The 23,957-nt window shown below is 57.4% G+C and overlaps 2 protein-coding genes across 7 annotated transcripts; both read right to left on the bottom strand.

The window, feature by feature from the left end:
- Positions 1-882: 882 nt before the first annotated feature.
- LOC119239437 (interferon alpha-inducible protein 27, mitochondrial-like) lies at positions 883-5,361 on the bottom strand. Its single transcript, XM_037503995.2, is given in 6 exon segments — positions 883-1,151; positions 1,551-1,712; positions 2,514-2,543; positions 3,440-3,568; positions 4,329-4,487; positions 5,256-5,361. Coding segments are annotated over 5 exon segments (531 nt in total). The 5' UTR covers positions 4,453-4,487; positions 5,256-5,361; the 3' UTR covers positions 883-1,065.
- A 4,041-nt stretch (positions 5,362-9,402) lies between these two features.
- Positions 9,403-20,833, bottom strand: LOC119239438 (interferon alpha-inducible protein 27-like protein 2A). 6 transcript variants are annotated; one of them, XM_037503997.2, is made up of 6 exons: positions 20,627-20,833; positions 20,279-20,383; positions 16,377-16,427; positions 12,054-12,080; positions 11,162-11,323; positions 9,404-10,704 (listed from the first exon to the last, which is right to left on the bottom strand). In XM_037503997.2, exons 3-6 carry the CDS (start codon positions 16,381-16,383, stop codon positions 10,616-10,618), a joined length of 285 nt encoding a protein of 94 aa, XP_037359894.1. In that variant the 5' UTR covers positions 16,384-16,427; positions 20,279-20,383; positions 20,627-20,833; the 3' UTR covers positions 9,404-10,615. The 6 variants fall into 6 exon arrangements, 5 of the variants coding, with proteins under 5 accessions (XP_037359897.2, XP_054548736.1, XP_037359894.1 ...); XM_037504000.2 differs by lacking the exons at positions 20,279-20,383; positions 20,627-20,833 and adding an exon at positions 18,716-19,842 and having other exon boundaries at positions 9,403-10,704; XM_054692761.1 differs by lacking the exons at positions 16,377-16,427; positions 20,279-20,383; positions 20,627-20,833 and adding exons at positions 13,358-13,499; positions 16,275-16,370 and having other exon boundaries at positions 9,403-10,704.
- Positions 20,834-23,957: the final 3,124 nt, after the last annotated feature.

Raw genomic sequence — 23,957 nt, 5'->3', positions numbered from 1 at the left:
TATAACCATCGGGGGCACATCCTTAGCAAAATACACACTATTCTATGTTCAAGTAACTTCCTGTACCTCTGTTTTGTACTGCAGTTTGGGCAGTATCTTGTGTTAACTGGGTGACATGATCTGCCAGTTTCATTCTGGGAGAGTAGAGGTCACTGCCAAGGTCACGCCACAGAGAACACGCGGCCTGGAGGCGGCTCTGCTGCTCCCGAGTGTGTCCTGCGAGGGGAGGACACAGACCTGCTTCCTTGCTCTCTACCCGAGAGGGGCCAGAGGTGAGGAGACCCCAGTAACAACAACACCCCTCCCTGGCGGGGTCTAATCCCAAGCTGCCATAGAAGGACCCCGGGCCCCACCCCAAGACTGGAACATGAAACACACAAAATGCCTGGGCGGCAGCTTACGGCGCCAGAAAGGAGTGTTAAACACACACTCCCACGGCGTCCGAGACACTGCAGGGTCTAAGGAACTTTCCCTGCTGGCCTTGAGGACAAACAGCCAGGGCGGGCAGTGAACTTCACCTTGCGGTGGGGCAGTGATGGCTCAGGCCTGGGCTTTCTTAGCCTGAGCCAGGCCACTGAGGGACCACGCTGGGCGCTGGTGTGGGGTGAGCGTGGGGCCAGGTAAAGGAGCACCTGTGTCCTTGAGGCAAGTGGTGCCTAAGCCCGCAGCCAGTCCCTCAGCAGGATCGGAGCCACCCAGCCTGGCTGGGTCCCTGATCAAACGCAGGCCCAGAGGGAGGCGATCTGCCAGGTTAACCGGACAGCCAGAAGCTGGGGAGGGGCAGCTTCCTGGCTTCCTGGCTTCCCGTTGGGCACCAGGTGTTCCTCACCCCCCAACTCACTGATGCGTGTGACACGTGGTTGGTAAAGAAAAGTCAGCTGAACTGTGAGCAAGAAAGGAAAGGTCCAGGAGGGTAGCAGAGCCATTTTTATTGCTGGTCTTCCTAGGGCCAGCGAGGACACATGGTGAGCAGGATGGGCCCCTACTTGTGGCTGGGGCCTTGCTGTGCAAGGTTGGCCTCAGGTCTCCTCCAGCATCTTGTCTGCAGGGGGTGCCAGGGAGCTGTTACAAGGCCATCACAGCGCCACCAACAAGGGCAGAGCCAGTGGAGCCCAGCAGCAGTTTGGACGACAGGGAGAGTCCAGCTGCCCCTGAGGACAAGCACAGGGAGAACAGCATCGGGTGGTCAGTGCAGCGATGAGGACAGAGCTAGCTCACATGCCCCCACCCAGCACCTTCCTCTGAGGCCCAAAACCCACAAATGTCCCTGTGAAAGCAACACCTGGAGCTGCATCAGCCTCCAGGGGGGGAAGACAGAACTCCAGGTGGGGGGAGAGACCCCCAGCCTCTCTGCTCTGGGCCGGGTGGGCCGGAACCTGCACACACCCAGGCCAGAGCGCCGCCACCTGCTCTGATGTCCCTCAGAAAAACCCAGAGAGGGAAGCAGGGGGAGAGACAGGGTGAGAGACTGCATCAGGGCCGCCGAAGGGGCCTGGACCCTCTGAGGTTTGTACCCCTCGCTTTCCACAGCCAGGCCCGAGGACACTGACCTGCAGACTGCAGAATGGCCACCAGGCTGCCGGCCGGCACTCCACCCCCGTTGGCGATGGCCGCCACAGACATCATGTTGGCCGCCAGGGAGGACGCAGCGATTCCGGAGCTGGTGAAGCCCACGGCGCTCAGGACCGCAGGTGCAGCCGCCACAGACACAACTGGGGAGACAGGAGCTGTGTCCATGGGAGGCTCAGGGGAAGCAACACTCACACCACGCCTGCCAAACACACACGTGGAGTCCAGCCTGAGGACCCAGGAGGACTGGAAAGGGGCACACTGGACTTCAGGCCACAGGCATGGCCACGGGGAGGGGGGAAGCAGAGGGGTGACTGGGGATCCCTGGGCCCTGGGCGGGCTCCCGTCTGCAGATCGACCATCCTAGGGAAAGTCGCCAGCCCTCGTGGCCTCGTGTCTGCTGGAACCTGCATGTGTGCAAGCTTCGAGCTTCACAGACAGAACCTTTACCACCAGCAAGTCTTCCCAGGGGCCTAGTGTCAGGGAGGACCAGGTTCTGAGCTGGAGCCAACCCGGGGTCCGCGGCGTCACGACAGACCTTCGGGAGGCCCTGGACCCAGGTCTCCGGGCTATGGCGTCTCTCTGACGCCCACCACCTTCATGCTCAGTGCCCAGTTTGGCCGTGGAGCCTCACCATGACCCTGATTGGGCAATAGGGGTGGTGTTTCAGGGGAGGAAGCAGGACTCAGAGGAGCTCAAGGGCACAGCCAAGGTCACACAGGCTATGTCAGAGCAGTTGGGCCCTGCAGTACCGCCTCCACGGCAGATTCCATGGCACTCCGGGCTTCGCCTCCCTGCCCTTGGGTCCACTCCTGGCCACCTGCTGGTCTCCATCATCTCCTTCCCCCCTGACCACCTCCATGAGGCCTGGAGCAAAGATGGGCATGGACAAGGCCCGTGGCTCCCCCAAACGGGGCTCAGAGCCCCATCCCTCAGATACTCACCTCCTCCAAGCGCAGCTGCAGCAGCCTTGGCTGGAAAACAAAGGAAGCTTCTGTGAATGGATCACACTGGCTTCCCCTCCACTCCGATTCTATCACCTACTATGATTTGGGAGTGAACACAGGAGGGCAGGATCCCTAGCCCCTCCTCCAGGAAGCCTTCCCAGAGTTTCCCAATCAGACTCGTGCTTATCCCTCTGACTGAAGCCACACACAGCCCTGGAGCACGCTAAGGTGCTTATGAGCCTGAGACCCACACACTGGGGGAGGGGAGAGCTGGGGCGGGATGGTGGGGAGGGACAATCTGGTCATCTTAAAACGACCTGTAGATGGGCCCGTGGGTCAGGATTCCCCACCATGCACAGAAGGAGGCGCTCAGCCACTCCCCGGGGTGGTGGTGGGGGAAGGAGAGATGGGTGTGAGCATCAACCACCCAGAGCACAGAGGGTCCCCGGCCTGCTGGAGCCAGGACTCAGAAGGCAGGTAGAAGAGTTTGCTGCTCCGCTTTGTGGACGGGGCGTGGGGGTGGCTGGGCTGGCCGGCTCAAGGCCTACCTGGGTGAGCAGGCAGAAGGCCGGGAAGGGGGGTGTCATCTGGCGGCCTGACTGCGGGACCCCACCATCCTGTCAGGGGCCTGGCCCTTCTGGACTCTTCAGGACAGGCTTGGCCCTAAAGCCTCTTCCAGGCAGAGCCTTGGGCTGTGTGTTCTACCTCCTGTCCCAGCAGGGGGCCTCAGTGCTCCCAGCTCACTCCTGGGGGGAGGGGGGTGTCCAGGAGCCCAGGTGATGGGTCCCTCATGTCAATAGCTGTGCAAGCTGAGGAATCCTATCTTGGCAGACTCGAAGGACTGGGCTTGGCACAGCGCTGACCTCCCCGGCGCCCTTCCTTGGCTGAGCTAAGCCCAGGGGTGAGTGACCCAGGACCATTACCTGCCAGAGGGGACACTGTCAGGGCCGAGGCAGAGGATCCCAGCACAGGGGAGGCTTTCAGGGAGCCCAGCAAGGGTCCGAGGGTGGACAAGGCCTGAGTCAGGGCGGCCTGGGATGGCAGGGCGCTCCCTAGAGGAGGGAGGAGGGAGGGTGAGGCTGAGCTCGGGGCAGGGGGGGGTCCCTGCCCACAGGCACCAGCTGTTGGTGCTGCGGGGGCTGGAGGAGCCCCAGGCCCCCGGCCCAGAGAAGAAGGGAGAGGGCGATGCCCTCCCAGCACCGAGCAGCTCCCTGTCCCGGACACGACTCGGAGACCGGCCTCGGCTCCGCTGAGGGCGCCCCGCGCGCCCGCCCAGAGCACCCACACGGCTCCCCGCCCGGCAGAGACGTCGGTGAGCAGGATCCCCGGGGAACAGGAAAGGAGCTGACTGTGGGGTGAGCGGCCCGCGGGAGGCAGACACCCACAGTAGGGCAGGAACCCGGAGGGGCTTCCCAGGAGCTCATGACGACAACGGGCCTGAACCCGGGAGTCAGGCCACAGCAGCTGCGGCTCTGGGCTCCGGCGGGACACGCGGGCTGAGCGCTGCTGGGCGGGTGGGCAGCACCCAGCTCAGAGCTGCCGGTGAAGCTGGGCGCGCGAGCCAGAGCGCCGGCCCCAGCTCAGACCCCCTCGGAGGGGACCAGGTCCACAGGGAAGGGGGCCACCTCCCGGGACCCCCCAGTCTTGCCTCCTTCTGACCAGGCAGACCCCCGGGGAGGACAGGATGGAGCAGGGAGGCTGTAGGAGAGGCCACCCTCGGTCTCCCTGGGGCTCCCTCCCATACCGGACCCTGGGCTCCCCCCACCTCCTGCCACCTCCTCACCCCAGCAAGCCCCTCCGGGGATCACTCACCCACTGAGGAAAGTCCGACCAGGACGCTGCCAGAGGCTGCCCCACCCACTTTAATCAGACTTGCTGCCTACATCACTTTGGAGGCCAGGGAGGAGGCCAGGACGCCTGCCTGGAGGAAGGCCATGACGCAGCAGGTGACCGGCACTCACCGGAGCCCACCTGTGGGCAGGAGAGGGACGTCAGAGCCAGCCCCAACACCGCCTTGGAAAAGGGGGTTCAGAGGGACAGACAGGCTGTGTGGGTTCCGTGGGCAGCGGCCTGGAGAGGAGCACGTGTGGGCTTTGGGGTGACAGATGGACCCGTGTTAGGGGAGGGTTGGTGGCTCTGGGGGGCCGCATGTTAGTCCACGTGGGGGCTGCATCCTTCCTTGGAAAGCACCAGCGCCCGCTGTGGGGAAGCGCTGGACGCCCTCCACCACCAAGAGCCACTCAGGAAGCACAGGATTCAGGGAATTCAAACCAACTCATCCTGAGGGCGCAAATCATGAGGAGGATGCTCTGGTTCCCCCTCACTCCATCTGCACACAGGCACTCACACACACACTAACACACCCTCACACACCCTCATACGCGCGCGCGCACACACACACACATCAGGAAGATGCCATCACACAGCATCTCACAGACAGGAGACGCCCTCTGGACTCTGATTCTTCCCCCAATGCTTGTCTTATCTTCTGCCTCTCTCACCCCACCCGCCCCCAGGCCTGAGGGCACCTGCAGGAGCCTGCAGCAAGGACAGACTCTTAGTCCCGGAGCCCCAGGACACAGGGCCTAGGGTGCTGCTCTGAGGCAGAGCCTGAGGGAAAGCCAGGACCAGATGCCCCTGGGGGGCTTGCACTGGCTGAGCTTCCCACCCCTCCCCACCAGGGGCCACAGGATGAAGCCGCCCATGCCCACCCTCCGGGCACTGCCACCCGCATCTTACCAGGAGAAGCAGAATATGAAAGTGAGGAAGAGAGGGCTGCCTTGACCTGGCTGGTATCCTGGAACAGTGCATCCGCAGAGAAAGGGGAGGTTCCAGTTTCCCTGCCCCCCTCCCCCCCTGGAAGGAAGGGTGGAGCTGAGGGTGGAGGGAAGGAGAGGGGACTTGGGGGAGGGGGCAGAGCAGCCGTGGGAGAAGCAGCCTCAGGGCTGGCTTCTGGGCCTGGGGCTAGCACCAGGGTGCAGTGCAGCAGGACCCGAGACAGGTTTGGGGATCCCAGGATGCCCCTCATTTATACCCACAAACAGTTCTATTGTCTGCTCAGCTCGTTTAAAGCAGCTGCTCTGTGGTGAGGCCCTGCCCCCAGCGCTGCAGGCTGCCAGTGCACAAGTTCGTTTTCTCTGGAAACTGAACTGCTTTTCTCTTCCATCAGCGGAAAGTGCAGTGGAAAAATCCACATGAAGTAGAGCCCATTTTCCAATCAATTCCTGGACCCAAGATCTCGCCAAGTGCCAGCTTTTCTCAGCTGCCATTACAGCAAACAGTTGAACAAGCCAGGCGCACGGCTGCTTCCTCCTCACGTACAGCCGCTAGTCTACACACTGTGCACAACAGGAATATTTTCAGGTACCCAAAGGGCCATAAATGATGCCACAACAAGCACTGCTCGCCATTCAGCTCAAGATGGCCCCCGTCACAGAGGCAGTGAGCACAGCCTGAGACTCCCACCTAATCCCCTTTCTCTGCCTCCCTTCCCCACGGGTAACCCCTTCCAGAATTTAAGGTTGATTCTCCCTAAGCACAATTTTACACATTTAGTATAATTGAATGGTAAGTGCAGACATTTCTTGATATCAGTTGAAATTCATTTTATATCAGCTGACATGCGCAGGCAGGGAGCAAGGCACTGTTGTGCCCAACCTCCATTTCCTAGCCTTGGCGGGGCGGTATGTTAAGAAAGCTAGTTGTAGAAGAGGCAGAAAAATGGATTAGGGAGTTGATAGAGAGCAGGAGTAAAGAGGAGGGAGAGAGGGCAGAGGGAGGACCAGAGAAAATTGCTGGGCTGCTGTTGTGGGCAGATCTTAGCTGCTTCAGAGCAGCCTTGCGTTCTGCCTCTGGTTGCTATATTCCCCCCCACAGTCACCTTCGCTGAAATGCGCAATGGATAAAATTGAAAGGACAGTTATAAAAATGAGGGAACTATGAAAAAAGGTTTTTTTTCCTTTTAGGATGTGAAAATTACATGTCTCGTACATGTCCCAGCAAGCAGAGAGAGAGAGAGAGAGAGAGAGAGAGAGAGAGAGAGAGAGAGATTACTGACATAACTGGGTGGCCTTACTTGTGCTCAGATATAGACCGAGCCACCTGTTTCACATCGGAAGTTCCTTATTAACATGTGGCTTTGCCACAAGAGAATGGCAACTAGTATTTTAAAGAAACCGTCTCCTCAATGGTGAAGGAAGGAATATTATATAGCAAAGAAAGAATGTGAGGGGCATGGAAGGGCTTCCTCATTCTCAGGTCCGGGAAGGCATTAGCAAACCAGGGGTATCAGTCACAGGAATATTGGGACCTTCCTGGAATAGTTGCTTTCTTCTGTGTTACCAGTGACACGTGGCCCCCAGGTTATTATCTTAGGTTATTATCGTAGCTCAGGCCTGACCACATCTGCAGGTGGACAGTTATTGAAGGCTAGGGTAAAGATTCATTAGGGTTCCTGCCATTGTCATGCCAGTCCACACACCCACAAGGTACATTCTGCTTATTAGGGTTGAGGGTGGAGGCCTAATACTTTGTGAACTCATTACTGATGTAGCAAAACATAAGAGCAGGAATTTAAAGCATAAGAAGAGAAAAATCAAGTGATGTAAATGGTCAGTAGGGGAAGCAAACAAGAGTCTAAAACAAAAGGGTCTGGGGGTCATGGAGGGACTGTGATAATGGAGGAGGAGATTATCTGATCCAAAAGCACTCGAGCTTTATTCGTACTATTGAAAACAACACCACCTAGGATGGATTCCTAAATAATAAATACAATTTAAATATAAAATAATTATGGTATTATATTTTAATAATAAATATAATGTATATTAAAAATAAGAATAAGGGAATGTGGATTTCATTAGGGACTAACATAATTCCATTTTATAAAATTAAAAAGACGAGACATCTGTTGCACTTCTTTCATACCCATCGTGCTTTTCCCTCACTGCTGAAGCAGTCGGAGGGCTGTAAAATGATGGAAGGGCAGTGTGCCTGGCCAGGCATGGCTCTGGTTACACCCATAAGACCAAGGAGGCCCGGGCAACCTGCCCTTAGAGGACATCCCTGAGCTGTGTGAAGAGCCCTGTCATTGGCTTGGCCAGTGAGTGTTGGCCAGTCAGTATCACTGTCTTTGAAATAAGAACCTTCTCTTTCAGGATCTGGACACTCACCTGGGTTTGTCAGCGACCTGGCTCTCTTGCCAGGCTCCAGATGAGCCAAGATGACTGACCCAGCATCCTCTCCCATCCCTTGTCCAAGTCAAGGCTTAAGATGATGAATAGATGACTCCAGTTCAGACACGCCAGGAACAGTCACCAGAGGTACTTGTTCTTTATCAGAAGGTTCATGGAAAAATACTATTGGAGGGGGGGTGCATAGTGAAGAAGCAGATAGGCTCCAGAACCTTTACAGCCATGTCGTATCCCAGAAAGTCTCAGCCAGGGAATGAAGCTGAAACCTCAGAAAGCAGAGGGGAGCGGGTGAAACAGGCCCATGGCTGAGCCCATGTGTGTAGCTGCTGAGTCAACCTTGCCTGGAGCTCACTGCTTTGGCTCATTTCAGTTCAGTAGGGAAAGACAACCCTTGCTTCTGAGCCAGTGATTATCAAGTTTCCAGGACTAGGAAATGCATAATCCTTAAGTAAAAGACACCTCCTCCAGGATGTCTTCCAGAGTGTTGGCTTAAATAAATTGAAGCCAACACAGTGAGTTTATTCAAGAATCAAGGCAGAAACAGCCTCCAGAGAGCTGTGGGAAAGCAGCCTGAGAGCCCAGCTTCTTGAGAGGATTATGCAGTTTGCAAGGAGAAATAGTTCCAGGAGCTTTGCAAAGAAAGTGGGCAGGGGTCGAGTTAACGTGCTAACCTGATGTTGTCTACGTGTTGAGGGGCAAAGAAGCCTGTTCCAAGGACCCTGATTATTTACAACAGCGTCTGGGGCCTGGGGGTCCTGCCATGTCACCTCTGGGCGTCAACATTCAGAAGTGACTGCTCTGTCCCAGGCAGCGGGTTCCACACGCTCACTTGGTCACAAGCACACGTTTCCCTGGGCCCATTTCCTTCAGGGCCAGACCCACTGAGTCGAGACTCGGGCGCACTCCTTATAGGGACGGGGCCAGGGGTACCTGCTTCCTGTTCAGCTGGGGTTAAAGCAGCAGCAACTAGACTGATCTCTTCCTTCCTGTCCTGCAGGTGGTGCAGCCGACCCTGTGAAAGTGCCGCACTCAGGGTGTGACCGTATCACTTGGGGAGAAGGGGGTGACATCTTCAAAACGAGGGACTTAAAATGCACTAAGGCCAGCAGTTCAGGAGGAGGTTTGGGCCCAGCAGGCGCCCTGTCACGTCCACAGGCAGCCCTGGGCCAGCTCTCCAGATGTGAGCTCACCCAGAGCCTGTCCGGGCCCCCCAGGAACAGGTGGGTGACACGGTGCCCGTTGCACGACTCTCATCCAGCAGCCCAGCCAGATGCCAGGGGAGGAAACCAGCTGCACTCTTGGGGGGAGGAGCTGTGGGGCACAGGGTGGGGAATGAGGGACCGGAAGGGTGAGCATGTGCTCCCTACTCTCATTGAGCAAGATCCTAACACTGTCACCTGTGAGCTTCCTAGGCCCCAACAATGCCCACCCAGCAGAGAGGACCTGTCGGGTCCACGGGGGCCACTGGCCCTGGGTAGAGCCCTGAGGGCAGCTGGGAGTCGGGGGACACTGAGGCAGGGTCCCAGGGAGAGAGGCTGTTGGGGGAGGGACAGGAAGGAAGCACAGACACGAAGCACACACAGGCCAGAGTGGGGACCTGGCCCGAGGGCCTGCAACCCATAGGCCGTGGTCCTGTTATAGGACAGGGAGAGGGGCAGCCCAAACCCCGCAAACCTGCCTATTCTAAATGGGTTCTGCCATCCGCCGCATCAACACAAAACATATGAGACTTTAATGGGAAGGAACTTTAATAAAACTAGGAAACAATACAGGTAAGGCAAAGAGTCTAGTTTCTAAATCAAGAACCCAAAGTTACCCGTCCCCTCGTGGGTAAAAGTCCATCCAAATGGGATCGGCCCAGAACAAGGCCCCAAGGCCTGCCACAAGTCTAAAGCATCTTCCAGTGGGGACCCACAGAAAAGGGTCACAAACAACCGGACAAGCCCGGAAGGAAAAGAGCAGAATCAACATCAAGATAAAAGCTGCCATTGTCACCTCCCCACGGGTCTCACCCACATCTGTGTCACCTAGTCCACGACCAAAAGACAAGTGCAGTTTCTTCACGTGTCTCTAGGCTCCATGCGCCTCTTCCAGGTCTCCTGGCTCCATCCTGCTTCCTTCCTTCCTCAGTCTCTTCTGCAGCTTCTTCTCTTGCTGCTCAGCTCCACCCTCCCTTGGGTGGGGCAGGGAACCTCCCCCTTTCCTGGGGACCACCCTGTTGCAGTCCCAGCCCCGGTCTGAAGGGGGAAGGCGTCCCGGAGCTGGGGTGGCTGACACGCCTTTCCAGGCAGGTGGCACATGGGCAGGACACCTGGCAGCTGGCCCAGGGAAGGGCACACTGGGGCCTCTGGAAGTGAGGGGCCCGCATTGGTCACCTCTGGGAGCCCCGTGACCAGGAGGTGACCTGTCCCTCCCGCAGGGCCTGTCCAGTTCCGGGTGGGGGTTGGGGGGCTGATGTCCTGCTCTGAGCCAAGGAGGGCAGAGGCCCTGGATAGAGGCAGCCTGATCCCAGGGGGAAGGGCCCCCCGGCAGCAGACGCAGCGCTGTGACTTCCAGGTCCTGAAGCAGACCCCGAATCCTGGGTGCGGAGGATGGGGCCTTCCCAGGCCAGACGGGAGTGGGAGGCTGCGAACAGAGCCGGCTGCTGTCACAGCTCCCACGCTCCTTCCCGGCGAGGCCCTGCCCGGCACCGCCCGCGAGCACCCCCCACCGCCAGCCCACGCGCCGACACAGCACCACGCTCGTGGAGGGTCTCGGCCGCTCGTCTTTATTTCTCATTCTTCTTGGAACAACTTTGGATATGCCACAGCTGTGTTTTGGGGTGGCCCCTGTGAGACGCTGGCGTGTCAGCTGCACTGTGGAGCCCGCGTGGCTCATGTGGGCTCCATGGCCAAGGGAGGAAGGGCCTCAGTCGTCAGACCCGCACAGCCAGCCCCCCATGGCTGAGCCGGCAGCACCCAGCAAAGCGTTAGATGAGGCAGAGAGCCCCGCAGCCCCTGGGGAGAGGAGCGGTGTGAGCAGAAGGGAACAGGAGACCTCAAGTTACGGTCTCAGGAGTGGAGTTAAGTTACCTGGCCCCCAGGAAGCCCAAGAACCCACAAATGCCCCCAGGTGACTCCCTGCTCTGCTCCCTGCACCCCTGCATCTGCTGAGGGGACAGGCTGCTGCAGGAGCTCCCCAAAGAGCGGCATCCACTCTGCGGGGAGCCCCCTGGGACAGGCGCACCTGCGGGAGATGGCCGCTGCCTCGCCTTCCCCGGAGAGGCTGAGCCCCCAGAGGGCGGGACCTGCCCAGAAGTTCTGGGTTTTGTCCAGAAGGCGACCTCCCGGCTCACCCGGGGCCCAGACACCCACACCTCCACGCCAGGCCGGGGAGGGGTGGGGCGGGGACGCTGAAGACAGGGCGGGGGGGCACAGGTGGGCCTCCCTCTCCTTCTGCTGCCAGGACACTGACCTGCGGACTGCAGAGTGGCCACCAGGCTGCCGGCCGCCACGCCGCCCCCGTTGGCGATGGCCGCGGCTGACATCATCTTGGCCGCCACAGAGCCGGCGGCGATTCCTGCCCCCGTGAAGCCCACGGCGCCCAGCACCACGGGTGCAGCCACCACCGCCGCAACTGTGGAGAAAAGAACCTGTAGGTTGACCCAGTGGAACAGACAGCCCCTCATGTGCCTGACACCGATGGGGTCGGGGTGGGGTTCTTCCAGGTTCTGTGAGGACAGAGCCCGGGCACAGGACGGCTGTGGACCTGGAAACCTCCACTAGGTGGGCACCACGAGAAGCTAGACCCCAATGCCCCTTCCCTGCCCCTATTTTCCTGGGACACCGGAGAGCTCCCCTCTCCTTCCTGGGCCTCAGGGCCCCTGGTGACAAATACATGCAGCTGAAGAAGCAGAGGCCTCCCAAACCCCCTGTAAGCACAGAAGCGTCCTGCCCCAAACATAGGGGGACAGCAGAGAACCCCAGAGCGCCTCCCTGTGCAGGTGGTGGGTGGGGCCGCCCTCTGCCCCCAGGCCCTGCTGCAGCAGGTGGGGTCCCCAGGGCGCCCTCCCTCTCCAGAGCAGGGCAGTCTTGCTCCATGGGGGCGCCATGGAAGGTTCCGTCTCTGCATGGTCCAGCATGGCGGCCACATGGGCTGTGAGCACTTGGCATGTGGCCAGGTGACAGCAGTGAGTTCTTTCCTGGAACTCTGCTGAATTGGCGCTGAATTGGGGACCCTGGTCTATACTCCAGCTGGGAACTCCGAGTTTAGTGGATGAGTTTCCAGGGTTTGCAAAGCAGTTCTGAGAAGCAGCAGCTCAGGGCCCAAGCAGATGGGATTTGAGCTCCTTCCCAAAGAGACTCACCTCCTCCAATCACGTATCCAAAGATATCTGTGGAAAAAAGAACACCCGTGAACACTGCACATCACACCCTCTGCATCCCAGATCCTGCCCACCGTGGGGAGGGTTCTCTCCATGGAATCAGAAGGGAGAATCTCCCTGCCTGAGCTCATCCTGTTTTCCAGAGAAGTCTGACACACTAAGAATGTAGAGTGGATGAAGAACAGTTAAAGACCATGTGGTTTTCCACAGACTCATATGCATTGATAGTGTTAGTGTTCTTTCAAAATTTTATTTTTACTGCAAGAAAAGCATGTTCCTATTTTTTTTTTTTTTAAGATTTATTTATACAAGCACTGGGTACAGTCAGAAGCGCTGGAGGGTGAGAGGATTCACCAGAGCCAGAGCAGGGAGCAGAACAGGCAGACAACGGAAATACACTGCTGAGGGGAGCAGCGGGCGGCAGGAGAGGTCATCATGTTCCTATTTCTGATGAAATAAGCGAAACTTTGTGTTCTCTCCCTTTTTTCTATCCCCATCCCAGAACACAGGCTGCAGTGACAGCCCCGGCGCTCCAGGCTCACCTACTGTAGGGTCAGGTAAAAGCATCAGGCTTTTCTGCCCTCCCACCATTAGTCTAGATGACGGACACTTGCGGTCCCGAATGCATGCCTGAGGGCGGTAGCTGGAGTAGGGTGTGGGCATAGGTAGACGGGATTCACCTGGGCTACAACTGGGCTTTTAAGGGCAGCGTCACGGGGACGCCAGCAGAAGGGAAGCAGAGAACCAAGGAAGGAGAGAAGCAGAGAGAACGCGAGAGAAGGCCGGAGAGCCCAGACAGAGTGAAGACTTGCTGAGGGCTGGGAGGCTGGCAGGTCCCCCCAGCACCCCTGCCTGCTGTGTGCCTGGGAAATCCCAATAAAAGCCTGCAAAAGCCAGTGAGGGCTCCAGGACTATGACTCCTCCCTTACCCTAGTCTGCTGGATCAGAAAACCCGCCCTGTGCCCCATCCTGCCTTTACACCTACATATCACCCTCTGTGCGAGGCACCCCTAGTTGCCCCCAGACCTCACCCTGCCTCATCTTAGTGTCCTGCGTGAGGCCAGAGCCCTGGCAGCACCAGGCAGAGACACCTGGACGATGTGAAAAGTCTGGCGGGAACCAGAGTTACTAGGGCGAAAAGGCATCTGGTAGGAAGCCCACCCAGGGGCGAGAATGAGGACCTGCTGATCCCACCAGAAAACAACTGTTCCTCGTTACCTGCTAGCCGGTTTCCCGCTCCCCATCCGATAAAAACCTGCCTTCCCCTGACAGTAGGCTCCGCTCACCGACTCCCTCCTTGGGTCCGTGAAGTTCGCCCGGTGTAGGGTCAGGAATGGACACGGAGCAGGTTTTCTGTGACCCAGCAGACCGGGTAAAGGAGGAGTCAGAGTCCTCGGTGGGTTTTGCAGGCTTTTCATTGGGATTTACCTAGTACAAAGCAGACAGGGGGGCTGGGGGGCCGGGAGGCTGGCAGGCCTCCCGGCCCCCAGCAAGTCTTCACTCTGTCTGGGCTTTCTGGCCTTCTCCGGTGGTCTCTGCTTCTCTGCTCTTCCGTTCGTTCTGCTTCTTCTCGGCTTCTGCTGGCGTCCCCGTGACGCCGCCCTTAAAAGCCCAGTCTCAGCCCAGGTGAATCCCATCTACCTGGGCCCACACCCCGCTCCAGGTGCCGCCAGCAGGCATGCATTTGGGACCACTAGGTTCCGTCATCTAGCCTAACGGCGGGAGGGCAGGAAAGCCTGATGCTTTACCTTACCCTACACCCGGGGACGCAATAAAGCCCCCTTATAAAGGTATTCAGTCGTCCTCGTCTTTCCCTGCCGAACCTTTCACACGCAGAATGGCTCCGGCCCAGGTTTGGGCTGAAGGCTGGTTGCGTCTTTCCAGGAGGTCACGTTATAACCCGCCACACGGCCCTCCCTCATCTACGGCCCTCCCTCATCCACGTGCTCCCCACCCTACTCACCATCAGCTTCCACACCCACTGAGCACAAGTGCCCTCCCAGCCCTGCCCCTCCTGCTCCGCCCTGGGGCTCCTCCATCCCCTCCCATCTCTGTTCTCACCACACCCTCTCCAAGGGCCCCCTGACCTCACACCTTCCTCTGCCCTTCAGCCTCCTCCCACCAGCCCTCACTTCCCATTTCTCTAAGGAAATGAAGGCAACCTGGGGAGACCTTCCGGGGAGCCCACCCCAGGCTTATCCTCCCCTGCCCCTGCCCCTCGCTCCCCGGCCCTCCTGCTTCTGCACTGACAGGCGCCTGCTCTGCCCACGCGGCTCAGCCCCGCTGCTCCCTGCTCACACCGTGGCTCCTGCCCGCTCCCCCTGGCTTCTGCCCACCACCGTCTCCCTGTCCTTGGAGACCACTCTGCCTCCCACCTGACCCACCACCCGCCTCCAGAGTGAAGGCGCCTCCCCCCACACCCCGTCCCCCTCCGCCCGCTGCCCGGCTCTCTGCTCCTCGGGGCCAAGCTCCTGGCGCTAGTTCAGGCAGGGGCAGTAGCAGGGTGGTTGGGCACCCACACCCCAGAGCTGTGGGACCCCGAGCAACAATCCACCTGCCCTGGTCCCCCTCAATGTGCAAGGCGACGTCAGTGTGCCCCTCACAGGTGAGGGGACTTGTTGGAAGAACAGGATGTGAGTAAGAACTCAGGACACGTGCACAGTCCCCATCACCGCCTCTTCTCCCTGCAGACCACGACCGCCCTCCCTGTCCTTGTCCTCATGAAAGGGGCTCACCAAGACGCCCCAACCCTGCGAAGCCCTTCGGAGCACCCCGCTCAGTCTTCCCCTTACTCGCTCTCAGCTGACCTGACACGGGGTGACTCCTCTTCCTCAAGGCCGCTCTGTCGTGGGTGACCTTGTGTCTCCCAAAGACACGCTCAGTCCTCAGCCTGCTTCAATGAATGCGACCTCATTGGCTAATAGCGTCTTTCCAGAGGCAATTAGCATTAAGTGGGGATGACAATGCTGACATGGGGGGCCCGAGTCCCCCCATAGGACCGCTGTCCTATTCCCAAGAGGGAAAGGGATTGGAGGCCCAGAGACACCCGGGAGACAAGGAAGACAGAGGGCAGTGATGGCGCCACCAGCCAGGGAACAGCCAGGACGCCGGCAGCCCCTGGGAACTAGAAAGAGCACAGCACTGGCTCTCCCCTGGGGCCTCCTGGGGAGCAGCCCCTCTGTGCCCACAGTCCAGAGCCCAAGTGCTTTAACAAAGGGCCAGTGGTCTGGCTTGTGAGTCCCTCCCCAAGCTCCCTGCTGTGCTTGGCCCCTGGGCACTGAGTGGAAGCCATTTCCTGTGCCCTGATGCTGACCACTTAGCAGCCAGCGGAAACCAGCCAAGGGAACCACAAGTGACCTAGAGCAGGAAGGCCTGGGCAGGGCGCTCTCATGCAGGCAGGTGCATGCAGCACTTGCCTTGCCTGCAGGCCCAGCGGGAGGGCGTGTCCTCCACCCAGAGCAGGAAGCTGTCTGCTCTGAGCCTGCCCAGCAACAAGCAACAAGGCCGCCAATAAGGAGCAGGAGCGCTGGGGAGCAGCCAGGAGATGTGGTCAGCTCCCTGCACTCTGGCCTCCTCTGGCGCCTCTGGCTTCCTACAGCCCCTCCCAATCCTCTTCCCACCCTGAAGAGCAAGAGTCCCTGCTCTGGGTCTCTGTAGTTCCTTGTATTTGGCCACATTAAAATGAGCATGTCCCTGTTGCCTGAGCCCGGGCAGCCCCGCTTCAGAGTGGACACTGCACGGCCCGCCCAGAGCCTGGGACGAGACCTGGCCTGGAGGCTCCCAGGTGCAGGGGGTGGAGCCCAACCTGAGAATCGAAACTTGCCCAGGCCTGCGGACTGCAGCCAGCAGCTCAGGGTGTGGCCACTGGACTCTCACTGGCAACCAGCCCGCCGAGCCTGTGCCCCTGCCTGACCGGGAGCTGAGCCTGCAGGGCTTGGGGAAGAGGCCAGGAGGGGTGAAGGGTCTGCGCACTTATTCTGATGTGCCCTGGTGCTGGGCCCCCAGAGTGGGCCAATCCTCCCTCTGCTGCCCTTAGATAAACAAGGCAAGGGAGACCCAGAGAGGGCAGCTGGTGGGTCTGGGTCACCAGCCCGTTGGGGGGCAGACCTGGGACCCGCAGCACGGTTCCTCCTGTCCTAAAGCATCATTTGCTCACTCTTCTCCAGGGTACACGCACCCCTTTTCTGACAGGAAGGTACCTACTGATTCCATCAGGGATGTGTCCTCAATACCAACAACCCAGACGGTTGAGCAGCACTGGGGGTGGGTGAGGTCTGTGGATTTGCAAGCCCAGGAACCAGTTACCTGCCATTGTCTTCAAGTGGGTTGTAGGATGACCGGGAAGGGCGTCCTCACCTGGAAAACAAGCAGAGGGGATCACATGGATGGTCAGTTGCAGGACCATGGAGCGCAGGAGGGGCCATGCCAGCCTGCAGATTTTCTCCAATGCCTGGGTAATCCCAAGAAATTGGAGTCCAGGCATGAACTCAGAGAAAACTTCCCTCACTGAAGCAAGACTGGAGCTGGGAACAGAGGCCCAAGCTTCCTTCTCCCCTGGGAACAAAACCTCACTCTGTGGTGAAGGGCAGGAAACCCTGGACCCCTAGAACACAGGGGAATTCACGGTAACTGGCAAGAAAATGAAAGAAACTGACTCCAAAGGCGAGGCCAAACTTCCTGGACCCCTAGAGAGACCCGGGGAAGGCTATGGTGAAAAACCCACTTCCCAGGTCCAAGCACAAAGGGCACACCAAGACCGAGATTGGGGAAGCCCCAGAGAACCCCATGGCCCCCCGCCCCTCCCCACTGCAGGGGAGGTGAGCAGGTGAGAGCAGCACAGGTGTACACCATGGGTGGAGCAGCTGTGCAGGTAACCCGCCGGCATGCACCTGGGAAACAGAAGTGTGATGGAGGAGGGACCAGCAGGTTTGAAAATGGCTCTGCAGGGAAGGTAACCATAGCAACCACAGCTCAAACCCAGCTCCGCCCCATGAGACTGAACCTCGAGTGCAGGCGACTCCCCAGGATAAACATGGCTGTATCTTATAGGGAGCAAAGACCTGAAACCCCAAAAGGGGTCTGGTCTGCTTTGTCACAGGTTCATTTCAAGGGTGGCTGTCTCTGAAGGTGGGGTGCCGGTTCCTTTGCTAAGGACAGGCAGTTAAGTGTCTGTAAGGGCAGGTATTGGGAACTTACCATTCTCCTGATCTGCCCTGCATGCTGGGTCTCCATGCCAACTGCACTCTCACCTGCTGTGAGCGCTCAGCACAAGCGTGGAGCTGGCCCCTCTCCTGGGGCATACCTGCCTACTGCCCTAAGCCAGCCCCCATACCCCCCAACCACCAGACAACTGCAAAGCAGGCTGGAGGTGTCAGTGTGGGTACCCCACCCAGTAGTAGATGGGCATTGGGGGATAAATCCCCCTCAGGTGGGCAGCCCTGAGGCCTGTCCACAGTCCCCTGGAGGTCCCCCGGGGGCTGGAGCCTCAGTTTCTAGGGACAAACCCCCTCTTGAGTTTGGGTCCTTCTCAGTTCCTGCCTTTCCTTCTCTCCCCTTCCCTTGTTGAGGCTCCTGAGGACACCTCCCCAGTGAGTCACTTGCTCATTGCTTACAATCCTTGTGTTGGGGCCTTTGCCTAAGAAATATCCCTCTCCCTATCCTGTTCTCGGGAGCCCACAGGGCTGAGCCTGAGAAAGCACAGAATCAGCCTATCAGATAGTTCTGGGCACCTGCTCTTTAGGCCTGAGCCATGTACTTCCTTAAGATGAGGCTCAACAGGGGCTCCAGTCTGTGCCAGGAAGACCCACCTGTCAGGCCCTAGACAGGCCCAGACCTGTGGGAATCCCAGCAGAGAACACAGCTCAGCTTTGGGGTGACCCATCCAGCTGCCCAGGCCTGGCTGAGTGCCAAGGGCATTGGAGGGTAAATCAGTGCTGGACAGTCTCTAAGTCAGTGCAACGTGTCAGGAAAGCCAGCAGCCTCTTCAGCTGGAAAACTGTTCCTTCTTAGTTGCCTTTTCCTCTAGAAAATGCCTGTTTACCAAAGACACACAAAGTCTGGGTGGAGGAGGAGGGAACTGTTCCCCTCCCCACTCCTGGCCCTGCATCAATTTGAAATTGTTTGATTTATCAGGGAAGTCATTTTAATCCTTGAGCTCTGGCCAGTAGCTGGAGGAGGCAGGCGGAGAAAGCAGTGGCAGGGAGCTGACTAGGGCTGAAATTCTCTGGGAAGCACCCACAAAGTGGGCCAGTGTCCTCTGCCGGCAGGAAGCCCATTCTTTACAGCAGCAGGCCCCGCCTCCGGACTCTGTGGGTTTCATGGGACGGCGGCGGCCATGTTGTGACCACAGAAATCGGAGCGGGACGCCTCTGTGTTTTGAGCCTCCTGGCCCAGTGCTTTGAGAAGTGCCCTGTGGGTGTTTAGGCTGACACGGGGGTGTCAGGAAGCTGCTTGAGAGCTCAGGAGGAAGGAGGGAGGGCACTGGGAGACAGACATTCTTCTCTCCTCCCCAGCCCAGGTGCTGCCAGAGTCATGGCACCTGTGAGCACCTGGCCAGGTCCCCAATACCCCTCACCGCCCGGCCGCCTCCACCCTCCGTGCTTCCCACCATCTCAGAGTGGCATAAAGTCTTTCATGTGTCCTACCTGATCCGCTGACCTGGAAACCCAAAGGCACTCTCAGAGCTGGCCGGACGCTGCGAGATGGCGGAGAGCCAAAATGGGGGATCCCCCCCAAAGCCCACGTGTCTGCCTTCATACCAACCTGGCTGCTGAACCCCACCCTCAGGTCCCAGCCACCTTCCCTTGGGTGTGGATGGGATTTGGAGTTCCCAGTGTCTTTGGCTTTGTTTGGCCTGGGGTGGGGGTGGCGTCCACAAAGCCTGTATGGAATTAGCTTTAGGACAGCCTTTCCCCTAACAGCTTCAAGTCAGGGGTGCAAGCCGAAGAATTCAGGCAGAAATGGACTGGCCAGGTCAAGCGGGGTCCTGGCCAACCAGACTCCCAGGAAGATAAACAGATGGGGGAACTGTGACAGCTCTCTTCTCCTCCAGGCACAGAGGAAATCAGAGAGATGCTTTAACCCCTCACCTGCTGGACTCTAGAAAAGCTTTTCCTGGCACATTCAACTAAAATGCTCTTAGGGAGCCTCAGCATCCTCACCGTTTTCCCAGGCTGTAGGGGGCTAGCGTCCTGGGGCCTGATTTTCTAGTAAACTCACTAGGTTTTGCTTGCCTCCGTGTAGTAAAGGCAATGCCAGGGTCCCGGTGCCAGGGATAAAGCCAGAGCTGGAGCTAGAGCCGGAGCTATACCCGGAGCCTGAAGGCTGCTTTTGTTATAGGACAGGGAGAGGGGCAGCCCAAACCCCGCAAACCTGCCTATTCTAAATGGGTTCTGCCAAATCTGTTATAGGACAGGGAGAGGGGCACCCCAGACCCCCACAAACCTGCCTATTCTAAATGGGTTCTGCCATCCGCCGCATCAACACAAAACATATGACGCTTTAATGGGAAGGAACTTTAATAAAAACTAGGAAACAATACAGGTAAGGCAAAGAGTCTAGTTTCTAAATGAAGCACCCAAAGTTACCCATCCCCTCGTGGGTAAAACTCCATCCATATGGGGTCGGCCCAGAGCAAGGCCCCAAAGCCTGCCACAAGTCTAAAGCATCTTCCAGTGGGGACCCACAGAAAAGGGTCACAAACAACCGGACAAGCCCGGAAGGAAAAGAGCAAAATCAACATCCAGATAAAAGCTGCCATTGTCACCTCCCCACGGGTCTCACCCACATCTGTGTCACCCAGTCCACGACCAAAAGACAAGCGCAGTTTCTTCACATGTCTCTAGGCTCCATGTGCCTCCTCCAGGTCTCCTTGCCCCATCCTGCTTCCTTCCTCAGTCTCTTCTGCAGCTTCTTCTCTTGCTGCTCAGCTCCACCCTCCCTTGGGTGGGGCAGGGAACCTCCCCCTTTCCTGGGGACCACCCTGTTACACTTTCTGTTTGCAAAGCATGTGCTTCATTTATTGCTGACTCACCCACCTCAGAGAGGCTTCATGGAAGCAGCCCTTGTCAGCCCCACAACTGAAGTCACTGCACCCCAACACTGAGTCAGGATGCCCTGAGTTCCTGCTCTCATGGACTTGCCTCATTAATACAGGAAGAGATCAGGGAAGCATTTTACAGCTGATCAATAAATGGGAAGTGACTCACGGAGGTCAACGTTTCCCTGCCAGGGCTGGAGGGCAGGCTGTGAGGGCTCTCACTGGGCTCCTCCTCCGTTTGCTGCTTCCCTCAGCCTCTCCCGACCGTACCTGCCTGTAGGACTAAAGGAAAGTGCAGCAAGGACAGGTTCCTAGTTCCAGAGTCCCTGAGCTGGGGCCGTTGGGAGCCAGAGTCCCTTCCTTCGGGAAGCCCCTGTCCTCTTATCACAGTGCCCCCAGGAGAAACAAAAGAACAGTCTGTGGCTTCCCAGAGCTCACTGAGCACAGCTCCCTACCCGCCTCCCAGCTGGGGCTGCAGGAAGAAGCAGCCCCAGCCCACCCCGCACCGCCATCTTACCAGGAGAAGCAGAGTCTGAATGTGGAAGCGACCCCGCTGTCTCGCCTGTGGTCTGATCCTGTTGTCTGCGGAGCCAGGCTAAAGCAGCTGCAGCAGAGCGACACACCGCCCCCCAGCGCTGCAGGCAGACCGAGGGATAAGTTTCATTTCCTTAAGAAACGAAACTGTTCTCTTTTGGGGCATAAATAGAAAACTCCGTTGCAAATAGAAAACTCCTTTGCAAAGATTGTTTCTCAGTTACTTCCTGGACTCCAAGAGCTCAGCCAGGTGCCAGCCTTTCTCTGCTGCCATTACAGCCAACAGGGGAACAAACCAGGCGCACACCTGCGTCCCCCTCCTCACTCACAGCCTCTCATCTACGCACTGTGCACAGCCTCAGCTATTTTCAGGTACCCCCAAATCTAGATGAAAGGTCCATGTGTTATAGGACAGGGAGAGGGGCAGCCCAAACCCCGCAAACCTGCCTATACTAAGTGGGTTCTGCCATCCGCCGCATCAACACGAAACATGAGACTTTTTAATGGGAAGGAACTTTAATAAAACTAGGAAACAATACAGGTAAGGCAAAGAGTCTAGTTTCTAAATGAAGCACCCACAGTTACCCGTCCCCTCGTGGGTAAAAGTCCATCCATATGGGATCGGCCCAGAGCAAGGCCCCAAAGCCTGCCACAAGTCTAAAGCATCTTCCAGTGGGGAACCACAGAAAAGGGTCAGAAACAACCAGACAAGCCCGGAAGGAAAAGAGCAAAATCAACATCAAGATAAAAGCTGCCATGGTCACCTCCCCACGGGTCTCACCCACATCTGTGTCACCCAGTCCACGACCAAAAGACAAGCGCAGTTTCTTCACGTGTCTCTAGGCTCTATGCGCCTCCTCCAGGTCTCCTGGCTCCATCCTGCTTCCTTCCTCAGTCTCTTCTGCAGCTTCTCCTCTCCCTGCTCAGCTCCACCCTCCCTTGGGTGGGGTAGGGAACCTCCCCCTTTCCTGGGGACCACCCTGTTACACATGCAGGAGGCCGGAATGCAAAAGCCTACCAGGAAGCCCACCTGGGGGGCAGGAATGCAGATACCTGCCTGGAGGACTCAGACAATGAGCCTCCCCCCTGCCCCACGAACCTTTTCGCGCCCTACAAACTTTTCCCGCCATACGAACCCAACTTCCCACCTGATCCCTCCTCACCCTATAAAACCCTGCGTCCCCCTGACAACGTGCGCGCGCGGCTTCACTGACCCCCACCTTGGGTGCGTGAGGTTCGCCCAGGGCACAATGAACTTTCCCTCCCTCTGAGAAACTTCCTTTCCTTTACCGCGCCCAACCTTTCACTAGACGTGATAGTAAAACAGACATTTATTTGCTCACCACTCAGCTCAAGCATTTAAACATTGTAGATAAAATGAACATAGTCTGAGAATCCTTCTGTTAGGGGGAAAAGGCTGTCCCAAAGCAAATTCCATATAGGCTTTGTGGACTCCACCCCCACCCCAGGCCAAAGCCAAAGACACTGGGAACTCCACATCCCATCACCACCATAGGGAAGGTGGCTGGGACCTGAGGGTGGGGTTCAGCAGCCAGGTGGATACAAAAGGCAGACACTTGGGCTTTGGGGGTCCCCCATTTTTGGCTCTCGGCCAGCTCGCAGCGTCCGGCCAGCTCTGAGAGTGACTTTGGGTTTCCAGGTCGTCGGATCGGGTAGGACGCATGAAAGACTTTATTTCCCTATTTTCTCCCTGAGTTGTCCATTTTCCTTATTTCTTTTTCTCTTGTAAATAAACCTTTTATTAACCCTTTTGCGTGTGTCTGTAGTGGAGTATTCATAAGTCCCTTTAAAGCGCGCGGGTGAGGACCCACAGCCAGGAACCCGTTTAATATCGGGGTTGCTCTATAACAGACTCTTTGCCTTACCTGTATTGTTTCCTAGTTTTATTAAAGTTCCTTCCCATTAAAGTGTCCTATGTTTTGTGTTGATGCGGCGGATGGCAGAACCCATTTAGAATAGGCAGGTTTGCGGGGGTTTGGGCTGCCCCTCTCCCTGTCCTATAACACTTCCTATTCTCCTGTCTCAGCTGCCTGCCTTTAGGGGACCAGGAATCTGCCACCCCAAAATGTGTCTTAGGCAAAAGGCTAATTTATGGGAGGGGCTCTGAGCCCTGGATGGACGTTGCTTTCGAAAGATATTTACCTACAAATTACCTTCTGGAAGGGCCTACAGTAGGAAAACCTAATTTCTTTTTCTAGAGAAGGCAGAACTTAAATCTGCAGCCTTTGTCTACTCTGCCTTCCTTGGTAAACTCCCTAAGGGACCACCCCTCCCTCTGTTAGGGGGAAAAGGCTGTCCCAAAGCAAATTCCATATAGGCTTTGTGGACTCCACCCCCACCCCAGGTCAAAGCCAAAGACACTGGGAACTCCACATCCCATCACCACCCAAGGGAAGGTGGCTGGGACCTGAGGGTGGGGTTAAGCAGCCAGGTTGGTATAAGGCCAGACACGTGGGCTTTGGGGGGGTCCCCATTTTGGCTCTCCGCCAGCTCGCAGCGTCCGGCCAGCTCTGAGAGTGACTTTGGGTTTCCAGGTCGTCGGATCGGGTAGGACGCATTAAAGACTTTATTTCCCTATTTTCTCCCTGAGTTGTCCATTTTCCTTATTTCTTTTTCTCTTGTAAATAAACCTTTTATTAACCCTTTTGCGTGTGTCTGGAGTGGAGTATTCATAAGTCCCTTGTAAGCGCGCGGGTGAGGACCCACAGCCAGGAACCCCATTCAATATCGGGGTTGCTCTATAACACCTCCCCCCACAATCATCTGACTCAGCTGAGCTGTTTGAGACCCTGTCTGAAGGCACGTGGGTCAGTTACCCAGTCGTGCTGGCTCTCTCCCAGGTACACAGGAGGTCGGCACATTGTTCTTCTTTTGTCTTTTTACCTAATCCATCTGCCTGATGCGCGTTTGAGTATTTGTCAACCAGAGAGAGGGGTATAGGATGATTTCCTTGGCACCCCAGCCCTCCCCACAGGCAAACAAGACCTTGTGCAGTTAACATTCACATGTGGTAAAAGTATAAAAGCCGCATGTGGTTTATGGACTGTGAACTGTGCTGGGCTGCTGGTGTGCAAAGGTCCCAGGCTCTCAGCAGCTGATGCTGTGACCCGCCCAGCCTTCTGGTTCTTGTTAAGGTTGTGGGATGCCCTTCAGCAAATCCTTTGCTGACATGTGCAAAGGAAATATCTGAGAGTAAACTTATGAAAAATCAGGAACCTTGGAAAAATAAAAGGTGTATTATCTATAGGACCTGAAAATTACATGGGCCACGCAGCAAGGGGGAGCCAGCAGAG

Source organism: Talpa occidentalis, unplaced genomic scaffold, assembly GCF_014898055.3.
Source record: "Talpa occidentalis isolate TD23 unplaced genomic scaffold, MPIMG_talOcc4v2.1 talOcc4.11, whole genome shotgun sequence".
NCBI classification, from domain to species: domain Eukaryota; kingdom Metazoa; phylum Chordata; class Mammalia; order Eulipotyphla; family Talpidae; genus Talpa; species Talpa occidentalis.
This window is presented reverse-complemented; position numbering and strand designations above follow the sequence as displayed.